This window comes from Heloderma suspectum, chromosome 2, assembly GCF_057233095.1.
Source record: "Heloderma suspectum isolate Gila_16-S chromosome 2, 16-S_ref, whole genome shotgun sequence".
Lineage (NCBI taxonomy): Eukaryota > Metazoa > Chordata > Lepidosauria > Squamata > Helodermatidae > Heloderma > Heloderma suspectum.
Window position 1 is genome coordinate 162,312,942 of NC_139459.1, and position 21,907 is coordinate 162,334,848.

General features: G+C 48.0%; 1 protein-coding gene across 1 annotated transcript in view; it reads right to left on the bottom strand.

Moving 5' to 3' along the window:
• Nucleotides 1-21,907, bottom strand: part of LOC146353039 (alpha-2-macroglobulin-like protein 1) — a 74,490-nt gene that overhangs the window by 11,059 nt on the left and 41,524 nt on the right. Inside the window, exons 17-31 of the mRNA XM_084835509.1 lie at nt 18,478-18,660; nt 16,121-16,229; nt 15,878-16,016; nt 14,253-14,478; nt 13,281-13,407; nt 12,602-12,723; nt 12,201-12,252; nt 11,690-11,773; nt 10,889-11,065; nt 6,655-6,736; nt 5,822-5,978; nt 3,918-3,992; nt 3,231-3,393; nt 2,664-2,824; nt 673-888 (exon numbers count right to left, since the gene is read on the bottom strand). Of these exons, the coding sequence (XP_084691635.1) occupies nt 673-888; nt 2,664-2,824; nt 3,231-3,393; nt 3,918-3,992; nt 5,822-5,978; nt 6,655-6,736; nt 10,889-11,065; nt 11,690-11,773; nt 12,201-12,252; nt 12,602-12,723; nt 13,281-13,407; nt 14,253-14,478; nt 15,878-16,016; nt 16,121-16,229; nt 18,478-18,660 (2,073 nt within the window). The remainder of the gene's footprint in view (nt 1-672; nt 889-2,663; nt 2,825-3,230; nt 3,394-3,917; nt 3,993-5,821; nt 5,979-6,654; nt 6,737-10,888; nt 11,066-11,689; nt 11,774-12,200; nt 12,253-12,601; nt 12,724-13,280; nt 13,408-14,252; nt 14,479-15,877; nt 16,017-16,120; nt 16,230-18,477; nt 18,661-21,907) is intronic.

A 21,907-nucleotide genomic window follows, 5' to 3' on the forward strand; every position in this document is an offset into this window, starting at 1 on the left:
GCCATGCCCTCTTCCACCCTGGTTTTCCAGTCCCCCACCCCCAGTCAGTGTGCACTCAGCAGGCTCAGTTCTCATAAGGCTGTCTTGGGGGGTTCCACCACCCTTAAAGTTTTTTTTTTCTCCTAAAAACGTTTATATTTCTGTAATCCTTGGGACTCCCCCAAGCCTGCTGGCACCTCCCTCTTGTTCCTTAGTGGCCCAGTTTTGAGTACAAAGCTGTCATGAACAGCCATCACTTGGCTGTTTACCCAAAAACAATGTCGGAAGTTGGCCCCATCTTGGTGACTACCTATTGATCAAGTTCTGCTCCATTTATCTGTCTAATCCTTTCTGCTACTGGCCGTGCTAACATCCCATGGAAAGAACTTCCAGCTACTACTCACATGCCTTTGCATAATAAGAAATGTTTGTATTTTCTTCAAATGTTGCTACAGCCCACATACATTTCCTTAGATGTTACCCAGATATGGGGCTGGAGGGCAGGACAAACATGACTTCTCCATCCGTTTCCTCAGTACTGCTCAGGATCGGAGATGCCCCCATCTGCCCTCTCTCTCTGCCCTGCGGCTATGTCAACAGAAGTCACCACAGTCTGTTCTTTCCTTCCCATCCCACTCCCAGAGGACTGGCGCCCAGGCCCATCCGTGCCTTCGCTACCGTCCCCTGGCTCACCTGCACGTACACACAGCCACTCCCTGATGCCTCCACCTTGTATTGACCGGGGACCTCCGGGAGCGAGGCCTGCTGCAGCACCAGCCGGTTCTTCTTGCCCACGTGGAATTCATGCTGGAACCCCTCGCTGGATTTCACCAGCACCTTTAGGTCTCCTATCTCACGATACGTGAGGCCGGCATACTTGGCCAAACCCTGCATGCCCACCACAGTGTCCTGGGGACAAAGAAAGCATCACCTTGTGTGTGGCGAGGGTGCACGTCCCCTCTCTGGAGCCATGGGATGGAAATCTTGGTACTGTGTGGCAGTAACTCTCATGGGGCGGATGCATCCAGCCCAGAAAGCAGGCTGAAGCAGAGCTTGTGGGCGGGCTGAGTTTCAGCACATGTCTCTAAAGTCAGTTGGCTTAGGAATTTTTCAGCTTTAGCAGATATTTGAATCACAACTTCGCAAAAGATGATTTACGGTGGCACAATCGAGTAATGGCCAGGTCTGAAATGTAGTGATTTTGGCCCCCAATGAACTATTCACACGACTGTGATTGTTTCACAAGGCATTCAGATGTTATTCCCAAGCCCTCAATGCACTTCAGACACAAAGAGATTGTCCTGAGCTAGAGGGCTGCACTGGGAGCTTGGAGATCCAGGTTCTAGTCCCCACTCAGCCATGGAAGCTCACAGGGTGACTTTGGGCCAGTCACAGACTCTCAGCCCAGCCTACCTCACAGGGTTGTTGTTGTGAGGATAAAATGGGGCAGAGGAGGACGAGAATGTAAGCCGCCTTGGGTTCCTTGCAAGAGGAAAAAAGGCGGGATATAAATGCAATAAATAAATAAATACCAGCACTGAAATATATTGACTTTTCTATTCTGTACGCGATGGAGACAGAAATAGTTTTCAGGAGAACGGAAGACGTTATGATAGAGGCTGGGGCATTGCTGGCTGTGAGGAACTCCCTCATTTTGTTATCTCTGCTTGAAAAGGATTTTTAGGCAACTAGCAACAATGCTTCCATCATGCTGTCAACTCTCTACGAAAAACCACCAGCTCCATACTGAGATCCTAAGCAAACCTTCTATTTCACAATGGCACATACTGTGAAATTTGGTACTTGTGGCAAAAATAAGCCAACATTATGTAGCTTAATGATACAGATATGAAATAAAAGGAGCATGCATGACATGTATTCAATATTACTGGAACAATTCACCCTCTCCCTGTCCCTCTCTCTCTCACACAAACACACCTCATCACATCATCAAACTGAGAGGTATGAATCTAAAGAAGCTCTCTTTGTTTTCACACAAGGATCTTATTTGTCTCACTCTTGGAACAGTACAGCATATTGAGTGAATGCTTATTCTTTCAGATGGGTTTCTACATTGAATTCCTTAGCTGGCCATGAAGCAAAACACAGCTATGCTTATCAAAATCTGTTGAGTTGTTATTTTATGTGTCTGCAGAGGTGTTTGAAATCAGTAATATCTTTTAACTATTGGAAAAACTAGCCTGTCAACTCCCAAACTCCATTTCCTCTTACCCATCAAATGAAACTGTGTTTGTGAGTCCAACTAGACTAGGTACTTGATTTAAACAGCTTCAATTCATTGTACAGATATACCAACTCAGTCATGGATATGAGGGCGCAGGTCACATGTGTGAATGCTCAGCCCAAGCACGAAATCATGAGGCACAACGTGTGACTTTCAGAAGCACACGTTCCATCATTTTCTGCATTCATTTCATATGGAAGATCATATAGAGCCCGGCTTCATGTGGTCTCTTTGTCACATTTACATAAAGAATTTGTCACCATTACTGGCCCTGTCACCCACTGCATTCAGTTTTGTGTGAATTTCGAGTGGCAAGTTTCAGCTGCTGTACTGTGTTTTTCCTTGTTCACAACACATCCAAACACCAGCGTATACTGTACAAGATTAGCTCCCATCTCCAATACTCCCCTTTCTCCAGAGGAAAGGCCTGGCCTGTTACCTGTGTGGAGGAAAAGCCTCCGTATGAATTCTGTGCCTGGATGAGGGTGCGCACAATCTGGGAGGCATACACAAGGTCATCTGTGGACACCTCTGGTGTGGAGATGTAAGCCAAGAGAACATAGGCGGTTGTCTCGGTCTCTGCAAAGGATATGGATCCTCCTACAAAAGAGAAAGCAGGAGTGGAATGGAAGTTCGTTCTGTACAGAACTGCAAGCCACCACTGGGGCTCATTTCAACTCCTGTAATAACAATAATCCAGAACAATTCTTGGAGCAGGAATTGCAAGTGCTTCCAAGCCTTTTGCATTATCAGGTGGCTCTTTGCACTCTTGGACTCCCTTAAAAATAACTAAATATGCCATGAGGAAGCATCTACAGTGAGCCTTTCCTCAAGTGGCCCCTGTGTTTAGGAAAGAAGGCAGCTAGTGAGTTGCTCAGAATTCAGCGAAACTTCTTCAGTGGAAAGGGCTGGTACTCTCTGTTGGGCAAAACCAGCATGAGAGCCAAGATCACAAAACAGCAGCCTCTGGAACACACTATGTACTGAATGAAACAATTCCTCCTACCTGCTTTGACAGCCTGTTCATCTAAGTCTCTCAGGAGCTGTTGCCGTGTCTCTGTGTCCCCAGCCAATGTGAAGACATAAGCCAGCAAGGCCTTGGGGTAGGCATCGTGCACAGAACTCATGTTCTTCTTAAGGCAGAGCAAGGCGTCATCTACCATGGTACCCTTTAACATAATTTTTTAGAAGGCTCTGTTAGTTTGCCACGGAGGATGCAATTCCAGTTCAAGGGAACAGTCATTCTTTTCTTGGGGGTTTGCTTAGATGCATCTTCTAAAAGCTTCACATTACTTCAGCAAATGTAGTTTTTGAAACACATCTTTGTTAAAGAGGGGTGTCGGGAATTTTCAGGAAAGAAGGAGAGGGTCCTCCCTCGCACATGGCCCTTTACACGTCCCCAAGCCATCTATTTCCGGTCTTAGAGCCCAACTGAATGGGCAACCAGCCAAGAGAACAGGCTGTGTAGGAAAATGGCAGGTGGGGGAAGGGTTAAGCATTCCTCAGGCTGCCCGCTGTTTCTCCCTTGAAAATTCTCTCCTCTCCTCACACTGTTGTTGTTCAGCTGACATTGGGCTGGTGGTTCCGCCCTAAGTATCAGGGTTGTCCAGAGACCAGGAGTTTGGAGTGGCAAAGGACAGCTGGAGGGGTCACAAACCCCTACAGAAAAGCCAGAGACTAAGGCAGGACTTACATTCTTCTCCAGGTGGAGCTCCAGCAGTGAGGCAGTAACGTAAGCCGTCAGCGCGAGGTCATTGTCCACGCCACCCTGTGGGTGAAGAGAGGAAGCCATGCCAGAAGGCCACGCAAGCCCCTTTCCTCACAGGTTGGAAGACGGTTCTCAGGCCTCATAGGGGGCCGTTTTCAGCAGCAAGTAGGGGCACCGATATTGTTGGCTCTTGCAAGCAGTTACCTGTGTAGTGGCACCCCCCCTTCAAAAGGCAGCAAAAGTTAGGGCAAGGTGCCTTCCTTGCCCCAGGGACATTTCCACAAGTGCTGGTAAGAAGACCTTTCAGCCAGAAATGAATGGGCCACTCAGGGGCGTGATGAATGCAGTACAGAAAGCAGGAGAGAGGATTTTGAAAAAGCAAACATGCAGAGAAACCAGTTTGGGTGCTGAGTGAGAAAATGGCCAGAGAGGCCTCTGGGTTTTCCGTTCTTGGAAGAAAAGGCATGATTCTACGGGGCAGGGAGCCATTATTCCCCCTCCCCATGGGGTACTGCTCTGTCCAGTGATACCGGGGAAGAACCACCTGCATCTCTGGACTGATTCAGTCGCTCCTCTTAAGGAGGCACTGTGTGGAGCGGATCTGTGCCTTAGTGCCGCCGCCACCTCTTTCTTTGAGCGCAAGAGGAAGCCCTGGGGGCTGATCCCAGAGGTGGGCCTCTTCTGAGGCCCCTGGGGGCAGGCCTTGGAGCAATGGAGGCTGGCAGAGTGGGAGACTCACGAAGGGGCCTAATCCCCAAGGGAGTTCACCTGCACAAACACCCCTGAAACGAAGGGGCGCAGCACAAGGGCCCTTAGGTAGATTTCACTCATTTCTGTGAGGACCGGGCAGAAGAGTTTCATGCTGGATTGTGCCCCACAGTGGGATGGGATCCAACTGGGATTTGCAGCCCAGGCTGATCCCCCTTCCCACTACTCCACGGCAAGGAAAGAGCCAGCTCTCTTCTGCAGCAGGGATCCTGCCTGAGGGAGGGAGGGAGGGAGGGAGGGAGGGAGGGAGGGAGGCAAATGCTGCGAGTGTCCTCCACCTCCACCACTGACCTGGCTGCTGCGAGACGACGGCCAGCTTCCTTCTTCCACCTGCCACGATGAAGGGCCACAACAGGACTACAGGGCTGGTTCCCTGCGCTCCTTCTGCAGGAGGGCAACCTGTGAATTGCCGCCCAGGGACAGCACGTGTGGCCAGGCCTAACCTGGGGCTGGATTTATGGGCCTACTGCAGCCCTCCCGAACCTGGGGCCCTCCAGAGGGGCTCGAGGGCAACTCCCATCGTTGCAGCCATCGGGCCATGCTGGCAAGGGCTGATGGGAACTGCAGTCCAGCACATCTGGAGGGCCGCCGGCTGGGGAAAGCGGATTTATGACCTCACAGGGGTTTAGGGTGAGTTCCTGTGACTGGCGTGTACATTTGCAGCCAGGAAAAAGGCTGCGGTTCCTGAGCTGGGAATGGTGTTTGGCAGGTGTGAGGCAGCAAAGCCACTGCTCATTTGCTTTTTTGTCCTGGATGTCATCTTATGATGCAGATGTTGACTGTGCACTACCCTGAAATCCAGACAGGACGAAGGGACACATGCAGTCTTTCAAATGAAGAAAAATGGATGACAGAGACTGTTTGGCTAATTGTATATGCAGATCCACTTTCTATTTCCACCGATGCCTGGCATTTTAGACAGTGTTTTCGCACTCTCAAGAGCGGAGACATATAAAAATAGATTTTTTTAAAACAGCAGCATAGACGTGATCTGGGTGATCCCTACAAGGGTCCTGGAAGGGAGGTCAGCGCTATTACTACGTTTGTGGGAGGACCAGGTACAGCTGTTGCAGCAGTGCCTGTGTGCCCTATGCTGTGGTCAGGGTCCGCAGCATTCTCACCTTCAGGGCGTTGTTGAAGAGCCTTCCCACGCTTTCGAAGCAGCCGCTGGGGCGCTGGTGCTGCCTCAGCCAGCCTACGGCATCGTGAATGTGCTTCTCGTCAACATAGACATAGGGCTTTGCCTGGCCAAAAGCCTTCGCCACAAAGGCTGTCAGCCTGCAGAGCAGGGAGAAGAGAAAGAGGAGGAAATGCAGGCAGACAAGCCGCCCCCGTCTCAGACTCACCAAGGCTGCAGCGATCCTGCAGCTGCCACGGGAGGTTGCTCCACCAGCAGAAAGGGAGGCCCACCAGTAGGACGGCACTGCGGTGGCCAGAGGCCCCCTGTTCCACCCGTGGAAAGCTCCGCAGGCGTGACTGTCCCAAAACAGGGCAGACCCATCTCTGCTCCGGGTCTAGGGCTGAGTCCTGCTGCCCCTGTCCTGGCAGTGAAAACTGCCAGGAGCAGTGACAAGAACCCCCCACGTTTGGCAAATGTGGCAGCTGGGTTTGCTCTGGACGCCAGAGCGAGGGCAAATGCTGAGCCAGGCAGCGCTGCCACAGTTCATGACTGGGTTCATTTCAGCACAAGTCCAATGGGCTTCGTAGTGCTGTAGCGTCACCACCTTCACTACGTCAGAGGTGGGGAACCTGCAGCCTCAGCACCCCACCCCCAGGTCTCCCATGCCCTCCCATGCCAGCCGCCACAAGGAGAATGAACGAAAGGCCCCCGGGCAGGTGCACACGTGAGCCCAGAGGTCACCATGGCTCCACCACGGACTTTCCTCCCCCCTGTCACAAGATCGCTCAGCCCGGCAGAGAGCCGTAGCTGTGCCTGGGTGGAATCATTGCTCACCAGGTGTTGCCCTCCTCATCGCGCTTCCCAAAGGCGCTGTAGGAGCCATCGTCATGTTTGTAGAGCAGCTGACGTTGGTACCCTGCAGAAGATGGGGAGGGGGGAACAGTGCTGACTGGCCCTGTGCGATTTTATTGAGGTGAACCTGCTGGGCTCAGGAATCTCACCCCAGAGGTTGCTTGGCTTCCGCTTCCTGCCCACTTTCTACTGAACATGTTGAAACCAGTGAGCCACAGGTCAGACAGGAAGACAAGCAAAGGAATCTCCAGGAATTTGTTTTTAAAAATACATAAGTTTACTAAACTATGTAATTAGAAATCCTTAGAGACTTTAAAGCAGGCCAGACCCACGTCTGCTCCAGACCTAGGGCTGAGCCAAAGGGAAGCCCTGCTTTTTGTGAAGGTAGCCAACAGTAGGAAACAAGAACAGGGCTATGCGTGCAGGGAAATATTTCAGCATCTTCAAAAGCTGAAGACAAAAGCTTTTGTGTTTCCAAGGGAAATGGGCACGCATTCAGTACAGCCCTATCCAACTCTCCAGTTACATTAAAGCTACAAGTAGGACCTAGGCAATGACGACAGGAATAGAAAGCTGCAGAAGGAAAACGTAGCTAGGATGGACAGGGTGTGGGAGGAGAACCAGGAACGTAAAAAGAAACAGAAATCTCCCTGCCAAAGAGATGCCAATTTTGGAAAAATGCTTAGATGCTTTCAGTCCCTGGGGCAAGACCTCAAGGATATGTGGCCTCATTTCCAGACATGTATCCCAGGTGTCCATTTATGTATTTGGAACATATCACAAGGCTAAAATATATGACTCTGGAAGATAAGCCCCTAAGGTCAGAAGGTGTCCAATATATTACTGGGGAAGAGCAGAGGGAATTTCCAAGTAGCGCCAGAAAGAGTGAAGCGGCTGGGCCAAAGCCGAAACGACACTCAGCTGTGGATGTGTCTGGTGGTGAGAAGAAAGTCCGATGCTGTAAAGAACAATATTGTTTAGGAACCTGGAATGTAAGATCAATGAATCAAGGTAAGCTGGAGGTGGTCAAGCATGAGATGGCAAGATTGAACATCGACATCTTGGTAATCAGCGAACTAAAATGGACAGGCATGGGCGAATTTAATTCAGGTGACCATTATATCTACTACTGTGGGCAAGAATCCCTTAGAAGAAATGGAGTAGCTCTCATAGTCAACAAAAGGGTGGGAAAAGCAGTACTGGGGTACAATCTCAAAAATGATAGAATGATCTCAGTACGAATCCAAGGTAAACCATTCAACATCACAGCAATTCAAGTCTATGCCCCAACCACTGAGGCCGAAGAAACTGAGGTTGATTGGTTCTATGAAGACCTACAACTCCTTCTAGAACTAACATCAAAAAAATATGTCCTCTTCATCATTTGGGATTGGAATGCTAAAGTAGGAAGTCAAGAAATCACCGGGATAACAGGCAAGCATGGCCTTGGTGTACAAAATGAAGCAGGACAAAGGCTAATAGAGTTTTGCCAAGAGAACACGCTGATCATAGCAAACACTCTTTTCTAACAGCACAAGAGGCGACTCTACACATGGACATCACCAGATGGTCATTATCGAAATCAGATTGATTATGTCCTTTGCAGCCAAAGATGGAGAAGCTCTATACAGTCAGTAAAAACAAGACCTGGAGCTGACTGTGGCTCAGATCATGAGCTTCTTATTGCAAAATTTCGGCTTAAATTGAAGAACGTAGGGAAAACCACTAAACCATTCAGGTATGACCTAATTCATATCCCTTATGAATATACAGCGGAGATGAGGAATAGATTTCAGGGATTAGACCTGATAGACAAAGCGCCTGAGGAAATATGGACGGAGGTCTGTAACATTGTTCAGGAGGCAGCAACTCAATCCATCCCAAAGAAAAAGAAATGCAAGAAAGCAAAGTAGCTGTCTGATGAGGCTTTACAAGTAGCTGAGGAAAGAAGGGAAGTGAAAAGCAAGGGAGAAAGGGGAAGATATACACAACTGAATGCAGATTTTCAGAGAATAGCAAGGAGAGACAAGAAGGCCTTCTTAAATGAACAATGCAAAGAAATCGAAGAAAACAATAGAATGGGAGAGACTAGAGATCTCTTCAAGAAATTTGGAGATATCAAGGGAACATTTTGTGCAAAGATGGGCATAATAAAGGACAAAGAAGGCAGGGACCTAACAGAAGCAGATGAGATTAAGAAGAGGTGGAAAGAATACACAGAAGAACTATACAGGAAAGATCTTAATGTCCCTGATAGCCATGAGAGTGCAGTCACTGAACTTGAGCTGGACACCCTAGAGAATGAAGTCAAGTGGGCCTTAGGAAGCATTACTAACAACAAACCTAGCGGAGATGACAGTCTTCCAGCTGAGCTATTTGAGATCCTAAAAGATGATGCTGTTAAAGTGCTGCACTCAATATGCCAACAAATTTGGAACACTCAACAATGGCCACAAGACTGGAAAAGGTCAGTTCATATTCCAATTCCAAAGAAGGGCAATGCCAAAGAGTGTTCAAACTACTGTACAATTGCGCTCATTTCACATGCCAGCAAGGTTATGCTCAAAATCCTATAAGCTAGGCTTCAGCAGTATGTGAACTGAGAACTACCAGAAGTACAAGCTGGGTTTCAAAGAGGCAGAGGAACTAGAGATCAAATTGCCAACATTCGCTGGATCATGGAGAAAGCAAGAGAATTCCAGAAAAACTTCTATTTCTGCTTCATTGACTACTCTAAAACCTTTGATTGTGTGGATCACAACCAACTCTGGCAAATTCTGGAAGAGATGGGGGTACCAGACCACCTTACCTGTCTCCTGAGAACCCTGTATGCGGGTCAAGAAGCAACAGGAAGAACCAGACATGGAACAACTGATTGGTTCAAAATTGGGAAAGGAGTATGACAAGGCTGTATACTGTCGCCCTGCTTATTTAATTTATATGCAGAGTACATCATGAGAAACGCTGGGTTGGATGAATCACAGATCGGAATTAAGATTGCCGGAAGAATTATCAACAACCTCCGATACGCAGACGATACCACCCTAATGGCAGAAAGCGAAGAGGATCTAAAGAGCCTCTTGTTGAGGGTGAAAGTGGAGTGTGCAAAAGCTGGTTTGAAACTCAACATTAAAAAAACTAAAATCATGGCATCTGGCCCCATCATTTCCTGGTATGTAGAAGGGGAAGAAATGGAAGCAGTGACAGATTTTATTTTCTTGGGCTCCAAGATCACCGCAGATGGTGACTGTAGCCTTGAAATTAAAAGACGCTTGCTCCTTGGGAGGAAAGCTATGGCAAACCTAGACAGCATAGTAAGAAGCAGAGACATCACCTTGCCGACAAAGGTCCATCTAATCAAAGCTATGGTTTTCCCAGTAGCAACGTATGGCTGTGAGAGCTGGACTATAAGGAAGGCTGAGTGCTGAAGAATCGATGCTTTCGAACTGTGGTGCTGGAGAAGACTCTTACGAGTCCCCTGGACTGCAAGGAGGTCAAATCAGTCAATCCTAAAGGAAATCAACCCTGAGTGCTCATTGGAAGGACAGATAATGAAGCTGAAGCTCAAATATCTTGGCCACCTAATGCGAAGAGAAAAGTCACTGGAAAAGACCCTGATGCTGGGAAAGATTGAAGGCAGAAGGAGAAGGGGATGGCAGAGGATGGGATGGCTAGATAGCTTCACCGATGCAATGAATATGGACTTGAGCACACTCCGGGAGAGAGCGCAGGACAGGAAGGCCTGGCGTGCTATGGTCCATGGGGTCACGAAGAGTCGGACACGACTGAACAACAACAACAATCCTTTCCTTCCTCCAGAGGATAACTGGTGTGCATGGGGTTTCCCCATCGTATTTGCACAACAATCCTGTAAGGTGGGTTGGAATGAACCATAACAACTAGTTGAAAATCATAAAGGAAGCTTCATGGCTGGGTAAGAATCTGAACCGAGCTCTCTCTTTCTCCCCCACCCCCCCACACTAAATTCAGCACTCAGGGTCTGCCGCAGGCCTGAAAATAACATACACAAATATTTGAAATTGGCCAGCACTCTGAACCTCATTGCTTAGGTTCTGAATGTGGCCCTTCAAGGGACTCAGAGGGAGCCATCCTACTCCATCCCTTCAACGTTCACAGAGTTCGTGCCAATGACTTGCCTGACCCAGCAGCCCTCTCTCTGTCAAGTAAGAGAGGGAGAGAGGAAGACCCAACTCACCACCCTTCATGTATGCTCTCTCCTTCTCTTTGATCTCGGCGGTCACCTGGTTGGTCTTCTCCAAGTACTGGAGTATAAAGATGTTGGGAACAAACTTGGCCATGTTTTGCTCACCACAGCCAATGGGCATCTGAAGCAGCTGGTCTACATTTTGTAGTGCAGCACCCATAATGTCTCCTGAAAATGGACAAAATGGAGGAAGAAAAGAGGAGAGTCCTTCTTCCAAACGACTGTGGAGAATCCAGAAACAGTCTCTTCTAGTAACCTGGGACATAAAGTCATGTCTAGTGCTCAGGAAGCCCTTGTGGAACTAGATCCAGCATGGTCAGGGCAAACGGGTCTGGTGTCAGCGCATGGCATCCTTGAGCAGTTGCCAGGGAACCCTGCCGCCCCCCCACCTTCGCAGGTCTCACCACTGAAGCCTGACCTGGGCCCTCCTTTAAAGCACCTTTTGGGTGCTAGGCGGCTGGGTGCCACCATTACAATTTCCCACAGTGCCCCAGAGTGACACTCTGTTGGGGGGCGGGGAATTGCTTTTCTTCTACCGGGGGGCGGGGGGGATGACGGCACTGCAATAGCAGGGTCTCCCCCAATGAATACACATTTGTTTAATGTGAAAAGTGCAACGAGGGGCGCAGGATTCTCAGTCAGGGGCCCTCTTCAAAAACAAGTATAGGTCGGGGCAGGGCCTGCCACCATGACCTCAGTCGGTCAGAATGGCTGTAAGGAAGCCTCTTCTGTCAGGGGGCCAGGGATGGGCGGTTGCCCTGGCCATTCTTGGCCAAGAGGCGGTTTCCTCACCGATGGCAGAGACGGTGGCTCGGCCAGAGTCCTTCACCACAGCTTCAGGCAGCTCCAGGGAAACGTCATCCAGCACTGGGTCCCCTGTGAGGAGATCACACCCGGGAATTCATACACGTTATTTCACTCATCCGGTTGCTGTAGCTCATATCTTCACAGAGCTTTTTCCCAAGTGCTCTGAGCATGAAGCCTTCTAGTCACCGTGCCAAGCAGGACAGTGTGGTCCCACGCGGCCAATGGGGAGCAGAGGCTGAGCGACAGTGGCTAGCCGAAGGCTTCCCCGTGTGAGGACTGAACCAGGAGCCTGCTGGCTCAGAGAGCATGCTCATAACCACTCTGTTCTTTCGCTCGCATCTCCTTCCCCCCCTACCAGGCGGGGAGCTCCTTTTGTGTCTCGTGCACCGTGCTGGTGCCCCGAGAAGGGCTTTGTCCCCAGCTAAAGGGACTCTCCATGCCCTCCCCAAACTGTGTTCTCTGGAGGCCCTGTGCAAGGGATGCAGCCCAACCACACCTGAAGAGCAGAGGAATGCATTGTGGGTCTCCTCTTCGAGGACGCCTTCCGGCTGTGGGAGGAAGAGCAGTTCGTGGGTGTCTCTCTCACGGGAATCCCCCTCCACACTCTGCCCGGCTCCACAAATGTGCTTTCTCAATGCCAGGCCTTCTGGCTGAGCACAGCTCTGCCTTGGCCAAAGAAGAGGAGCCATCTTCCTGGCTGACCAGGCCTTAGCCCCAGAAACACAGAGGCCACGTGAAAATCCAAAGGCACTCTCCTTCCCCAAGCTGCCAGCTGCAGGCCTCGAGGGAAAACAATCCAGCACAAGCCCTGTATGAGAGATCCGCATTCCTGGGACAGTTGGTGGCGCTTGACAGCTGTGAGCCAGAGTTACCTCACCCGCTGCTGACCACACTGACCTTGACAAGCAGGGGCTTTACCACCGTGTCTGACCGGCCTCGGGTCGGGGTCACGGAGATCTGGTTGCCGCACAGCTCGCGCGTCTCTTCGGCCTCCGTGGTTACCGTGAGGTTGACATGCCCTACAGGAATGAGCACGGGCTGGGGATCAGCGAGCGCCAGGCTCTCAGGCAAGCGTTCCGCATGAGCGTGAGCGGCTGCTTGTGCCTGTTGGGACAGGGCCCCGTGCAGCGTCACTCCCACCAGTCAGTGCGTGAGGCCTCCTCTGCCAAGGCCACCACGCCGCCTCTCCGCAGAACAGATGGAACGGACACAGCAGCAGATGTCCAGAGGGAACGGGCCCGAGAATGGACATGGGGCACAGAGGGCTGGGTGCCACTTCAATGGACTCCGAACACACACACACAGACGTATGTATGCACACGCACGCATACACAGACACACACACACACACACACTACAGCCCCCAGTAATGCAAGCATTTGCATTAGCAGACGTCGGGAAGGGGACACATCCTGGCTGGGGAGGAAACCCACCTGTGCCTCACCCCCTTCCAGCAGCGCTGAGTGCTCATGGACAGCAAGGTATTTGGGGAAGGAAGGAGGAGACCCTAGGAGGCCTCGACATCACAGGCCTACCCGCCCACCCTGCCCCACTCCCTTGGGCGCCTCAGACTCACCCAGCTGGGTAGCTGTCACATTCCAGGAGAAGGTCTTGGCCTCGTCAGCACAGAGGCAGGTGGTGAACCGGCACTCTGGGCATGGCTTCACCTCCACGTCTTGAGACTCCAGTAGGTTGACTCTCACCTGGATGATGCCGAGAAGGAACACACACATGATACGGGCAAGGCGGCGAGTGCAGAGCAAGTGGCAGCCATTCGGGGAAGGACTGACGTGGGCATGGGCGAGGATCCATACTGAGAACCAGGCGCCCGTGACTGGGGTTGCAACAGCTAGTAGAAACAGGAGGAGGCTGGGTAGTGTGGAGCCAGGCCCAGTAAAATCTCACTGGGCAGGCTTTCCTCTCGCTCACTGAGCACCACAGCTGAGTTGGGAAGGGATTTCTCCCTCGGTCAGATTGGCAACAAACCCTATAGGGGATCTGGTCTTGCAAGGATGATTTGGCTCTCTCACACAACCCCTGGGGGCTTGAGGTCTCTGCAAGCACCCTGAGCTGTTCTGCTACCCACTGCTTGTGGCACATTGTGCTCTATGTTGTATGGGTTAATCTGTGGGTAAGAGGAGTGGAGATGGCAGATGGACACCCTATACATGAGCAGGGGCTCTATGGCCGTGTTATATAAATCTGAGGGAGACAAGACCTCTCCTGAGATAGAGATGGAACAGAGGGACAGGAAGGAGAAGTGCCTTGCACTTCCCGCTCTCCACACTTCAGGGTCACATCCAAATGAAGTGGTTGTATTTTAGTCCATGGCAGGTTATGGACAGGGAGCTTTGGCATTTCCTTGTGCGGAGAAATGTGGATGCTTCAGAGGAGTGCAGACACAGGAAGGACAGGACGCTTGAATGTACAGTCCCTTGGCTTCCACCCCCACTTCTCCAAAGCTGATAATAGGATAATAGGATTTCCTTTCTCTCTTTCTTTTTCTGGCCACACAGAAGCTTTTTGCGCGTTCTAAATGGGCACTCACCTGGATACAGTCCTTGAGGTAATTGAAGACAGTGGCCTTTAGCCGCAACGTCTCTCCACGGACCATAGAATATGGCAGCATCAGGTCAACAAAGAATGGCTTGAAAACCCTGAGCGTGGCTGGTCGGGAGAGTCCAAAGCCAATGTCTGCCACACAGAACGCATCCGCATTCCAGTCTGTGATTGTGTCTGGGACTGTGACTGAGTGAGTTGCCTTCCCTTCCTCACTGAAGAAAAGGAAGAGGGTTGACGTATCAGTCAGTATGGGTACTTCCAGACCAGACTGTTATTGTGCAATCATCCTGCTTCAAACACAGAATTTTATGGGGGGTTCAGATATCACCATCTCCCATTTCTAATCCTCTCATGTTTTCCCACTGTTTCATCCATTCTTTTTCTGACCACAAAAAATGCATTACCAAGGGAAAAGAAGAATAGCTGCACAAAGCCATTTGATTTGGTAGCACTAGGAGCCCTCTGTCTGGATGCACTCTAAGTAACTACAGAACAGTTTTCTGTGTGATGGTTCCAGAGTAAAACTAGGGTCCAGGCTAGTTTTAAGCATAAGAGACTTAATTCTTCAGAACTGGAAAGCCACGACTTCTCTCCCCATTGATCAAGTGCTCAAAGTTTCTCAGATTTAGCCACACCAGAACTCTTAAGGGGACAATAAAGACAAGACAACAGTGTTTACCATGGTATGTATGGTTTGCTTTCACAGGCACTTTCAGCACTTTCCCTCATGAATTTGGCCCAAGAGACTTCTGACCCTTTCTAACCATTCTCCCTCTCTTAACTCAGGCTCCCATTCCCTGCCCCTTCACACCCCAAACATCCTGAATTTGCAGATTTCATCCATGCAACCAGCCTGTCCAGTGCTGAATGCCAAAACATATGTCCCAACAAAGGGGGCAACCCCTGAACAGGATTTTGAACAGAAGGACTGTAGTTGCTATGTTTGGCTTCTGCTTGAACCATGCAGTAACAGATCAGATTATAGAAATCCTCGAAGGGAACTGGTGCCCAGATGCATTGGTGCAAATCCACAGAGAGCTACGGATATAGAGAGAAGCAGACAAAAATGGAAAAGGCCAAACATTTGTCCCTTAGAAGTTTATCTGGCATACAACGTACTTGTGTTTCAGAAATGTAATAGGGACATTCAGAAAAAAACATCCAAAAAATACACCAGGCATGTCCAGATGGAGATTTGTGGCAAACAATTTTGCCAGTGGGAGCCTGTGTGGTGTGGGAGCCAGTGTGGTGTACTGGTGAGAGTGTTGGAATGGGAGCTGGGAGAACCGGGTTCTAGTCCCCACTCAGCCATGGAAGCTCACTGGGTGAGTTTGGGCCAGTCATGAACTCTCAGCCCAACCTACCTCACAGGGGTGCTGTTGTGAGGATAAAATGAAGAGGAGGAAGAGGATAATGTAAGCCACCTTGGGTTACTTGCAAGAGGAAAAAGGGCGGGGTATAAATAAATAAATAAATACTCCTTAAATTGGACAATTGCTTGAATCTCTACAGTGCACTGGTGAGGATTAAGTGACATTCAGGGCAGGTGACATAATCACAGCTATGACACATGTTTGATTCCCTCCCTAGCAAAGTTTGGAATCTGCTTACTTGACAGGTACTAAATCCCAGATCCAGGTCTCTGGAAAGTACGTCCTGGGTTTGGCTTTCTCGTCCACCTTGTTTTCTACAGAATCAAGAGCCTGACACACTTCTTTATCTATGGTATTAAGTTCAGGGCCTGGGGCACCTGGGAGGGCAATGGAAAGGAGCAAAGAGATGAAGTGCATAATTAAACATGGATCAGCAACAGTGTAGTCAAGTTTTAGAGCAAAATACAACAGTAATTCTCACCAGTTTCCTTTCCCCAATCTCTTCTGAAAGCTATTTTCTCCAGATGTGGAAGCTCACAGGAAACAGGCTTTTTAACTTGCAGGTTGGTGAATATTTTCATTCTCAGTTGCTGGGGGAAATCAGGAGAACAGAAAAGTAAGGAGTGGAATCAACCCATCTGCGGCACCATGCAGCAGCCAAGGGTCCAGGTCCACCTCTTCACGCCCATGCCCGCGCCCCTCCTCTTCCCAGGCCCTGATGCCATTTCTGCTTTCCCTGTCCACTCCACTGCTGGAGTCCTTGCATTCTCTCATCTCTCTCCCAGTGGGGAGATCCTACCCATTCATTATCATAGGCTTTTAGAGGAAAAGTAGAGGATGAGAGAGAAGAACCAGGGCCACCCATCATCCATTGCAATGGGGAGAATGGGGAGACAGATGGGCATGGTTGTGGGGGGGGGCATGCCTGCACAAACCTGGAGTCTGCACTGTACAACCAAATAAAAGTGTGAAAAGGATTTTCAAATGAGCTGCCAGGGAAATATTGCAAACTGCCCTATACTCCTGCAATGACACTATTAGCCCCAAGAACAGACAAGTAAATCCCAGAACATTCACATCACTTATTGCATTCTACTTTGGCTCTGAGATTCCATATGGGACAGGTCTCCTTTCGCTGAACTGCCAGTATGGAGGACATCTTGGTCAAGTTCCAACAAGAGCCCCTCATGCTAGTTTGAACTGCTCTGAAAAGGATGCTGGCAAGTCATTGAGTACTTTATGTTCCCACAGGAGAAGAATGCACACAGACCAGAATACTGTGTACAACCCCTCCCTGCAAATTTTAAATAGTGCACAAAATATAAGCCCAAGTTTAAGGATACGCAAATGAGTACACAGAGAGGTGTGCAAATCTCCATGTTTGGAATTTTCAGTCTTGAAAAGAGCCAGGCTGTTGATGTAACACGAATGACCAATCCAGCCAAGTGCATGTGAGCAAGCTAGTGAAAAGTACAGCTGCAATGTCTAGGCCCCAATTAATCTTATTCAATCAGAGGACAACCTGATTAAAACGCAAAGCAAACAAGTAATCTGACAACACACAAAGTGCGAGTGAGCCCGGAGAAAGGCAGGGGAACCTGCTTCACTTAGGGCGCTTCCAGACAGGGGGCTCCAAGCACTACCAGCGAAAAGTCATCCTGCTGCTACTTTGTCTTTCCCTCAATGGATTTTTTATGGAAAGAAAAAAGGTGGAAGAAGCAGTGGGAAGACACAGGGAGGTTACAAGTGGAAGATGACAGCAGCTGAACCTCCTGTGACATTCTGTGATTGAGGCAGGCGATGGAGTGATAAAAGCCTCATCTGGAAGCAGCCTTACAGAGCCTCGGAGAAGCTCAGAAAGCAGAAAGATGTTCTAGGAGTGCAAGTTGGGAAGAGTGCCTATTCTTCTCCAGGCTTGGGGGCGGGGGAATCTCAACTTCACATGAAGTTTTAAGGAAATAGTGCCTCTGAGCATGGGCAGAGTGCATCCCTCTCAAAACTGAGAAACGGTAGCCTCTACATGCCATCTGGCAGGAAAAAGCCAGTGCTCAAGGCCAGAGAGTAGAGCTCCAAATGGATTTGAACCTCAGAACTTATTTTTTTAAAAGAAATAAGCCACTGTTTCATCAGCACTTAGCATACATATATACTGCATTTCAAGTGTTTAAAGCATTTTACATACGTTATCTCAGTAATGTGTGTGTGTGAAATGCTGATCTTTTCATTAGAAATCTTGATTTATGCATGTGCGAATTTAGTCAACTAATCGATTGACAAAAACTCAAACAAGGAATCAACCAGGATTTCTTTAATCTAGAGACAAGCTTAGTAAAAATATGGATGGGCTAGTATGATCCTAGCAAACTACTACCAGGCAAGAGAGACTAGTGGCACATAGTCTGTGGACTCTTTTCTAAGGGAGGCTCCCTCATGGCGTTTTGATCCTGCTATTTTGGAAAGTATTTGGGAAAGTGACCTGTTTGTTGTTATTCGATATCTATTCAGCTCTGTTGTTTTATTGCTACTGGTGCTGTAAATGAATTATTGTTTTATTACCATTTTGTACGTTTTGTTTTATATTGCTGTTAAGCCATCTTGCAGATCCTTATGAAAGGAAAATGAAATATTATTTATATTTAAAATAATAAATATTTAAAATAAATAAAAAAACAAAGAGAGTGCCCTGTACTGAAGAACGATTGTGAAGCAAATAGCAAACTTGTTACTCAATCTCAAAACGTTTGGCCATCTTTAACAGTACAGAACGCCCTAGTTGCTCATGGAAATGAAGATGGCAGCTTTCAGTGAAGCCACTACTCAGGAACCAATGCCACTTACCTTAAACAGACTGTAAACATCAGCCTCACTCTGATACCAAGGGGCTACCCTTGAGAGCCTGTTTTGGCTTTGACTAGGACCGAGGGGCCGCAGGCAAGGGTATGGCTCAAAGTCCTCCAAGCGATAGGGAAATCCTCTTCCAGAAATTGAATCAACAAAATAAGGAAAAGGAACCTCATATACCTGGAGACAAAGGGTTGATGAAATGAGTTGAAAGCGAGGAAACACACAACTGTATTCAATTATGATAACGCACAATCACACAGATTTGGCGTCGATGGCACAGCACATTTGGAGCTACAGCACTTTGTAATGTGTAAGGCCTCAGGCCTGAACCAAGCTATTGATAGTTAGAGGGGCTTAGATGATCCATAATGTTTCTGACTTTGGTTCAGTAGGCTGCTGTTTTCCTGCTAACAGGCCTCTTGGTTCACCAGAATGAGTCAAAGGTTGATAGCGCGGCCTCAGCACATCCCATACTAACAAACTGCGGTCAGGTCCCAGGATGCACCTGGGAAGTGAGGCTCCGTTTAAGCTCTGTTTACAGGTGGCTGTGCTGGGAAAGTTCTGATTGTTTTCCTTCTGATCAAGCACTGTTAGTCTATGCTGGGAAAGTTGCAGATGAACGCTAATTAACGCTTGCTGCTGCCATGCTGCCTCACTGCTGACATGTATGGTATAAACCCTTGGTACCCCTTGGCTCTGGGTTCAGAGAAACTGTCTGATCCAACCACTGGGTATGCCTGTGTGCTGTAAGTACTCAGTAAAGTCCCCTGTAAGCAAACCTGGATCTGGCTTATCACTATCTTGGCACCTCTAAATTAAGAGGCCTACTGCAGGGGCAATATATAGTGTCCCACAGAAAGGCCTGACTCCTGAATACAGGTATTGCCAACTTTTAGGAACAGGGATTACAAATAAAAAGGAAGCGGCGGATTCACTAACTCCTCTGAAGATAGAGGGCCAACCAGACGAGGAGTGTCAAGATGGTGACAATGGAGAAGGGGATATCGCTTCAGAATCTGGATGGGAGTCACTGGGGGAGAGCCAGAGGGTGAGGGAAAGGAGGGGTTTTCAGAAAAATCAACCCTTGACCCCCAGACATATGATCCTAGCCTCTAGAAACCATGGACTGTCTGGCTTCTCTCGGCAGTTTGTGTTTGGTGAGAGTTTAATTCTCAATGTCTGGAGGTGAAGGAATGGATTTTGATCCCCTGCTGCTGAAAACTGGAGATATTCAGATGAATTACATACTGTGTGGGGGTTTTTTTTTTAATACTTTTTATTCTATTTTTTATCTTTATAAATGAAATAAACAGTACCAACAACCTAATCATTATCTACAGTTTCCAACAATGCAGTATTCTTAGGAGGACACAGCAATAACGAAAAAGAAAAAGAAAAACAGAAGAAGGAAAAGGAAGAAGAAAGCAAGAAAGAAAAAGAAAAAATATAAAAAGTTACTTAAAAGGATTAAATTTAAACTCCATTACACATAAACTTCAAATATTCTACTTAAAATTTATGCCTATAACATTGCCAATATTACAATTCAGTACAGCATAGATAATCAGCCTTACATTACATTACATACTGTGTTGAGAACTAACTCACTGCAAAGTGCCTTGAAGCCTGAATGAGCATTTTGGGGTAAATTTATGAGGTCATATTATATCAGTTAGCTAAAAGCTCCAGGTTGGTAGAGGAGCAGCACTCTGTAAATCAGATGGATTTTTTTTTTCTTTCCTCCCCCACTAGAGGAAATGGGTGTCCTTAACTGGGCATCCATGTCCAGGCTAGCTGCATTTCCAATTGCCTTTATGGCTTGGAAGAGCGTCTATGATATTAATGGGTGCACAGGAAAAGCAACATGGATTTTGTTGGGTGGAGAAGGGGTGGGGAAAGGGAAGGATCAGGAAAGTTATGTGTTATGGGACTAAAATAGGATGCATTTTTGTTTCTGTTCTATATGCAAGTCTGAGATATGGCTGCTGTTAGGGCTATTTAGTTAAATGTAAATAGCCTAGGGGGTGCTGTAAAAAGAACAAGAATTACAAATTATCTCAGGAAAGTGAGTCCATAAATCTGATTTTTTGCAAGAAATTCATAAGATTAAAAAAAGGGAGAGAAGGTTTTGAAGCACCCCATGTTCAGTCAACACTTTATATATCTGGTACTGCTAAATCAAAGGGAATAGCCATTATATTACATGGGAAAAGTAGGTTTACTTTAGTTAAAGGAGTGTTCAAAGTAGCAAGATCTCTCACGCAGGAATCAATATATGCACCAAACAGGGGACAGATGAAGTTCCTTGGTAGAGTGTTTTTAAAAGCTGAGATGCTTTATGGAAGGGGATTTGATTTTGGGTGGCAATTTAAACTGGAATATACGGGATCTAAGTTCTAGAGATCTGCGTTTCACTGAGTGGAGACAAGAGGCCATTTACAGGGTAATACATGGTATTTTAAGGATCAGTTGAAGCTCATAAGAGGATTCGAGGAGTGGGGGGTGAAAGATGTGTGAGGTGATTTGAACTTAAGGGATAAAAGCTTCACCCACTAATCTGCTGGGCATCAATCAAAGTCAAGGACAGACTATTTACTAGTCTCCCCTTCTTTGTTGCAGTTGGTGGACAAGACTGATACAGGGCTTATTAAGGTCTCAGATCATTCCCGTTATCATGGATTTAAACTTTTCTGATTTGGCTGTATGCTCCCCATCATGGTCATTTAGTCCCATTTTACTTAGTAAATCAGTCAGCCGGAAAAGCCATTCATCAGGCCCTAGTCAATTATTTTGCAGAGAATAATGGAGAAAATGTCTCTTCTACGGTCCAATGAAGGCGGTGTTAAGAGGGATATGTATCAAGGAAAAGTGATACATATCACTTATCACCTTGATACATATATACATATCAAGGTGATACATATCATAGGTGATACATATCACCTTGTTCCAGAGAGCCATTAACCACTCCCGTTATCCACTCAGCCAGTCCTCCTCTAGCCTCTTTAATAAGGCAGGAGGGGCAAGGATCCAGCAGACATGTGGTGGCTCTCACCACTCCAAGGATCCTGTCCACATCCTCAGCCTGCACAAATTGAAAAGAACCCATCAACGCTGAACAAGCAGGAGCCAAAGTGACATCCACAGGATCTGCATCAACTACAGCATCCAAGTCAGAACAGATCCGAGTGATATTATCAGCGAAGTGCTGAGCAAATTGTTTACAGCAGGCTGTCGAGTGGTCAGAATTTTATCACATGGGCCAGGATGTAGAAGGCCCCTGGTGTCAGGAGCACCCTGGCGGCCTCTTTCAGTAGACTCCAATAGCCAACTCAAGACACAGACGAAAGGATTCTTTTCAAGGCTTTAATCCTTTTACAACTGAATGACTCTTTCAGATGCTAATCACCAGCGACTAGGCAAG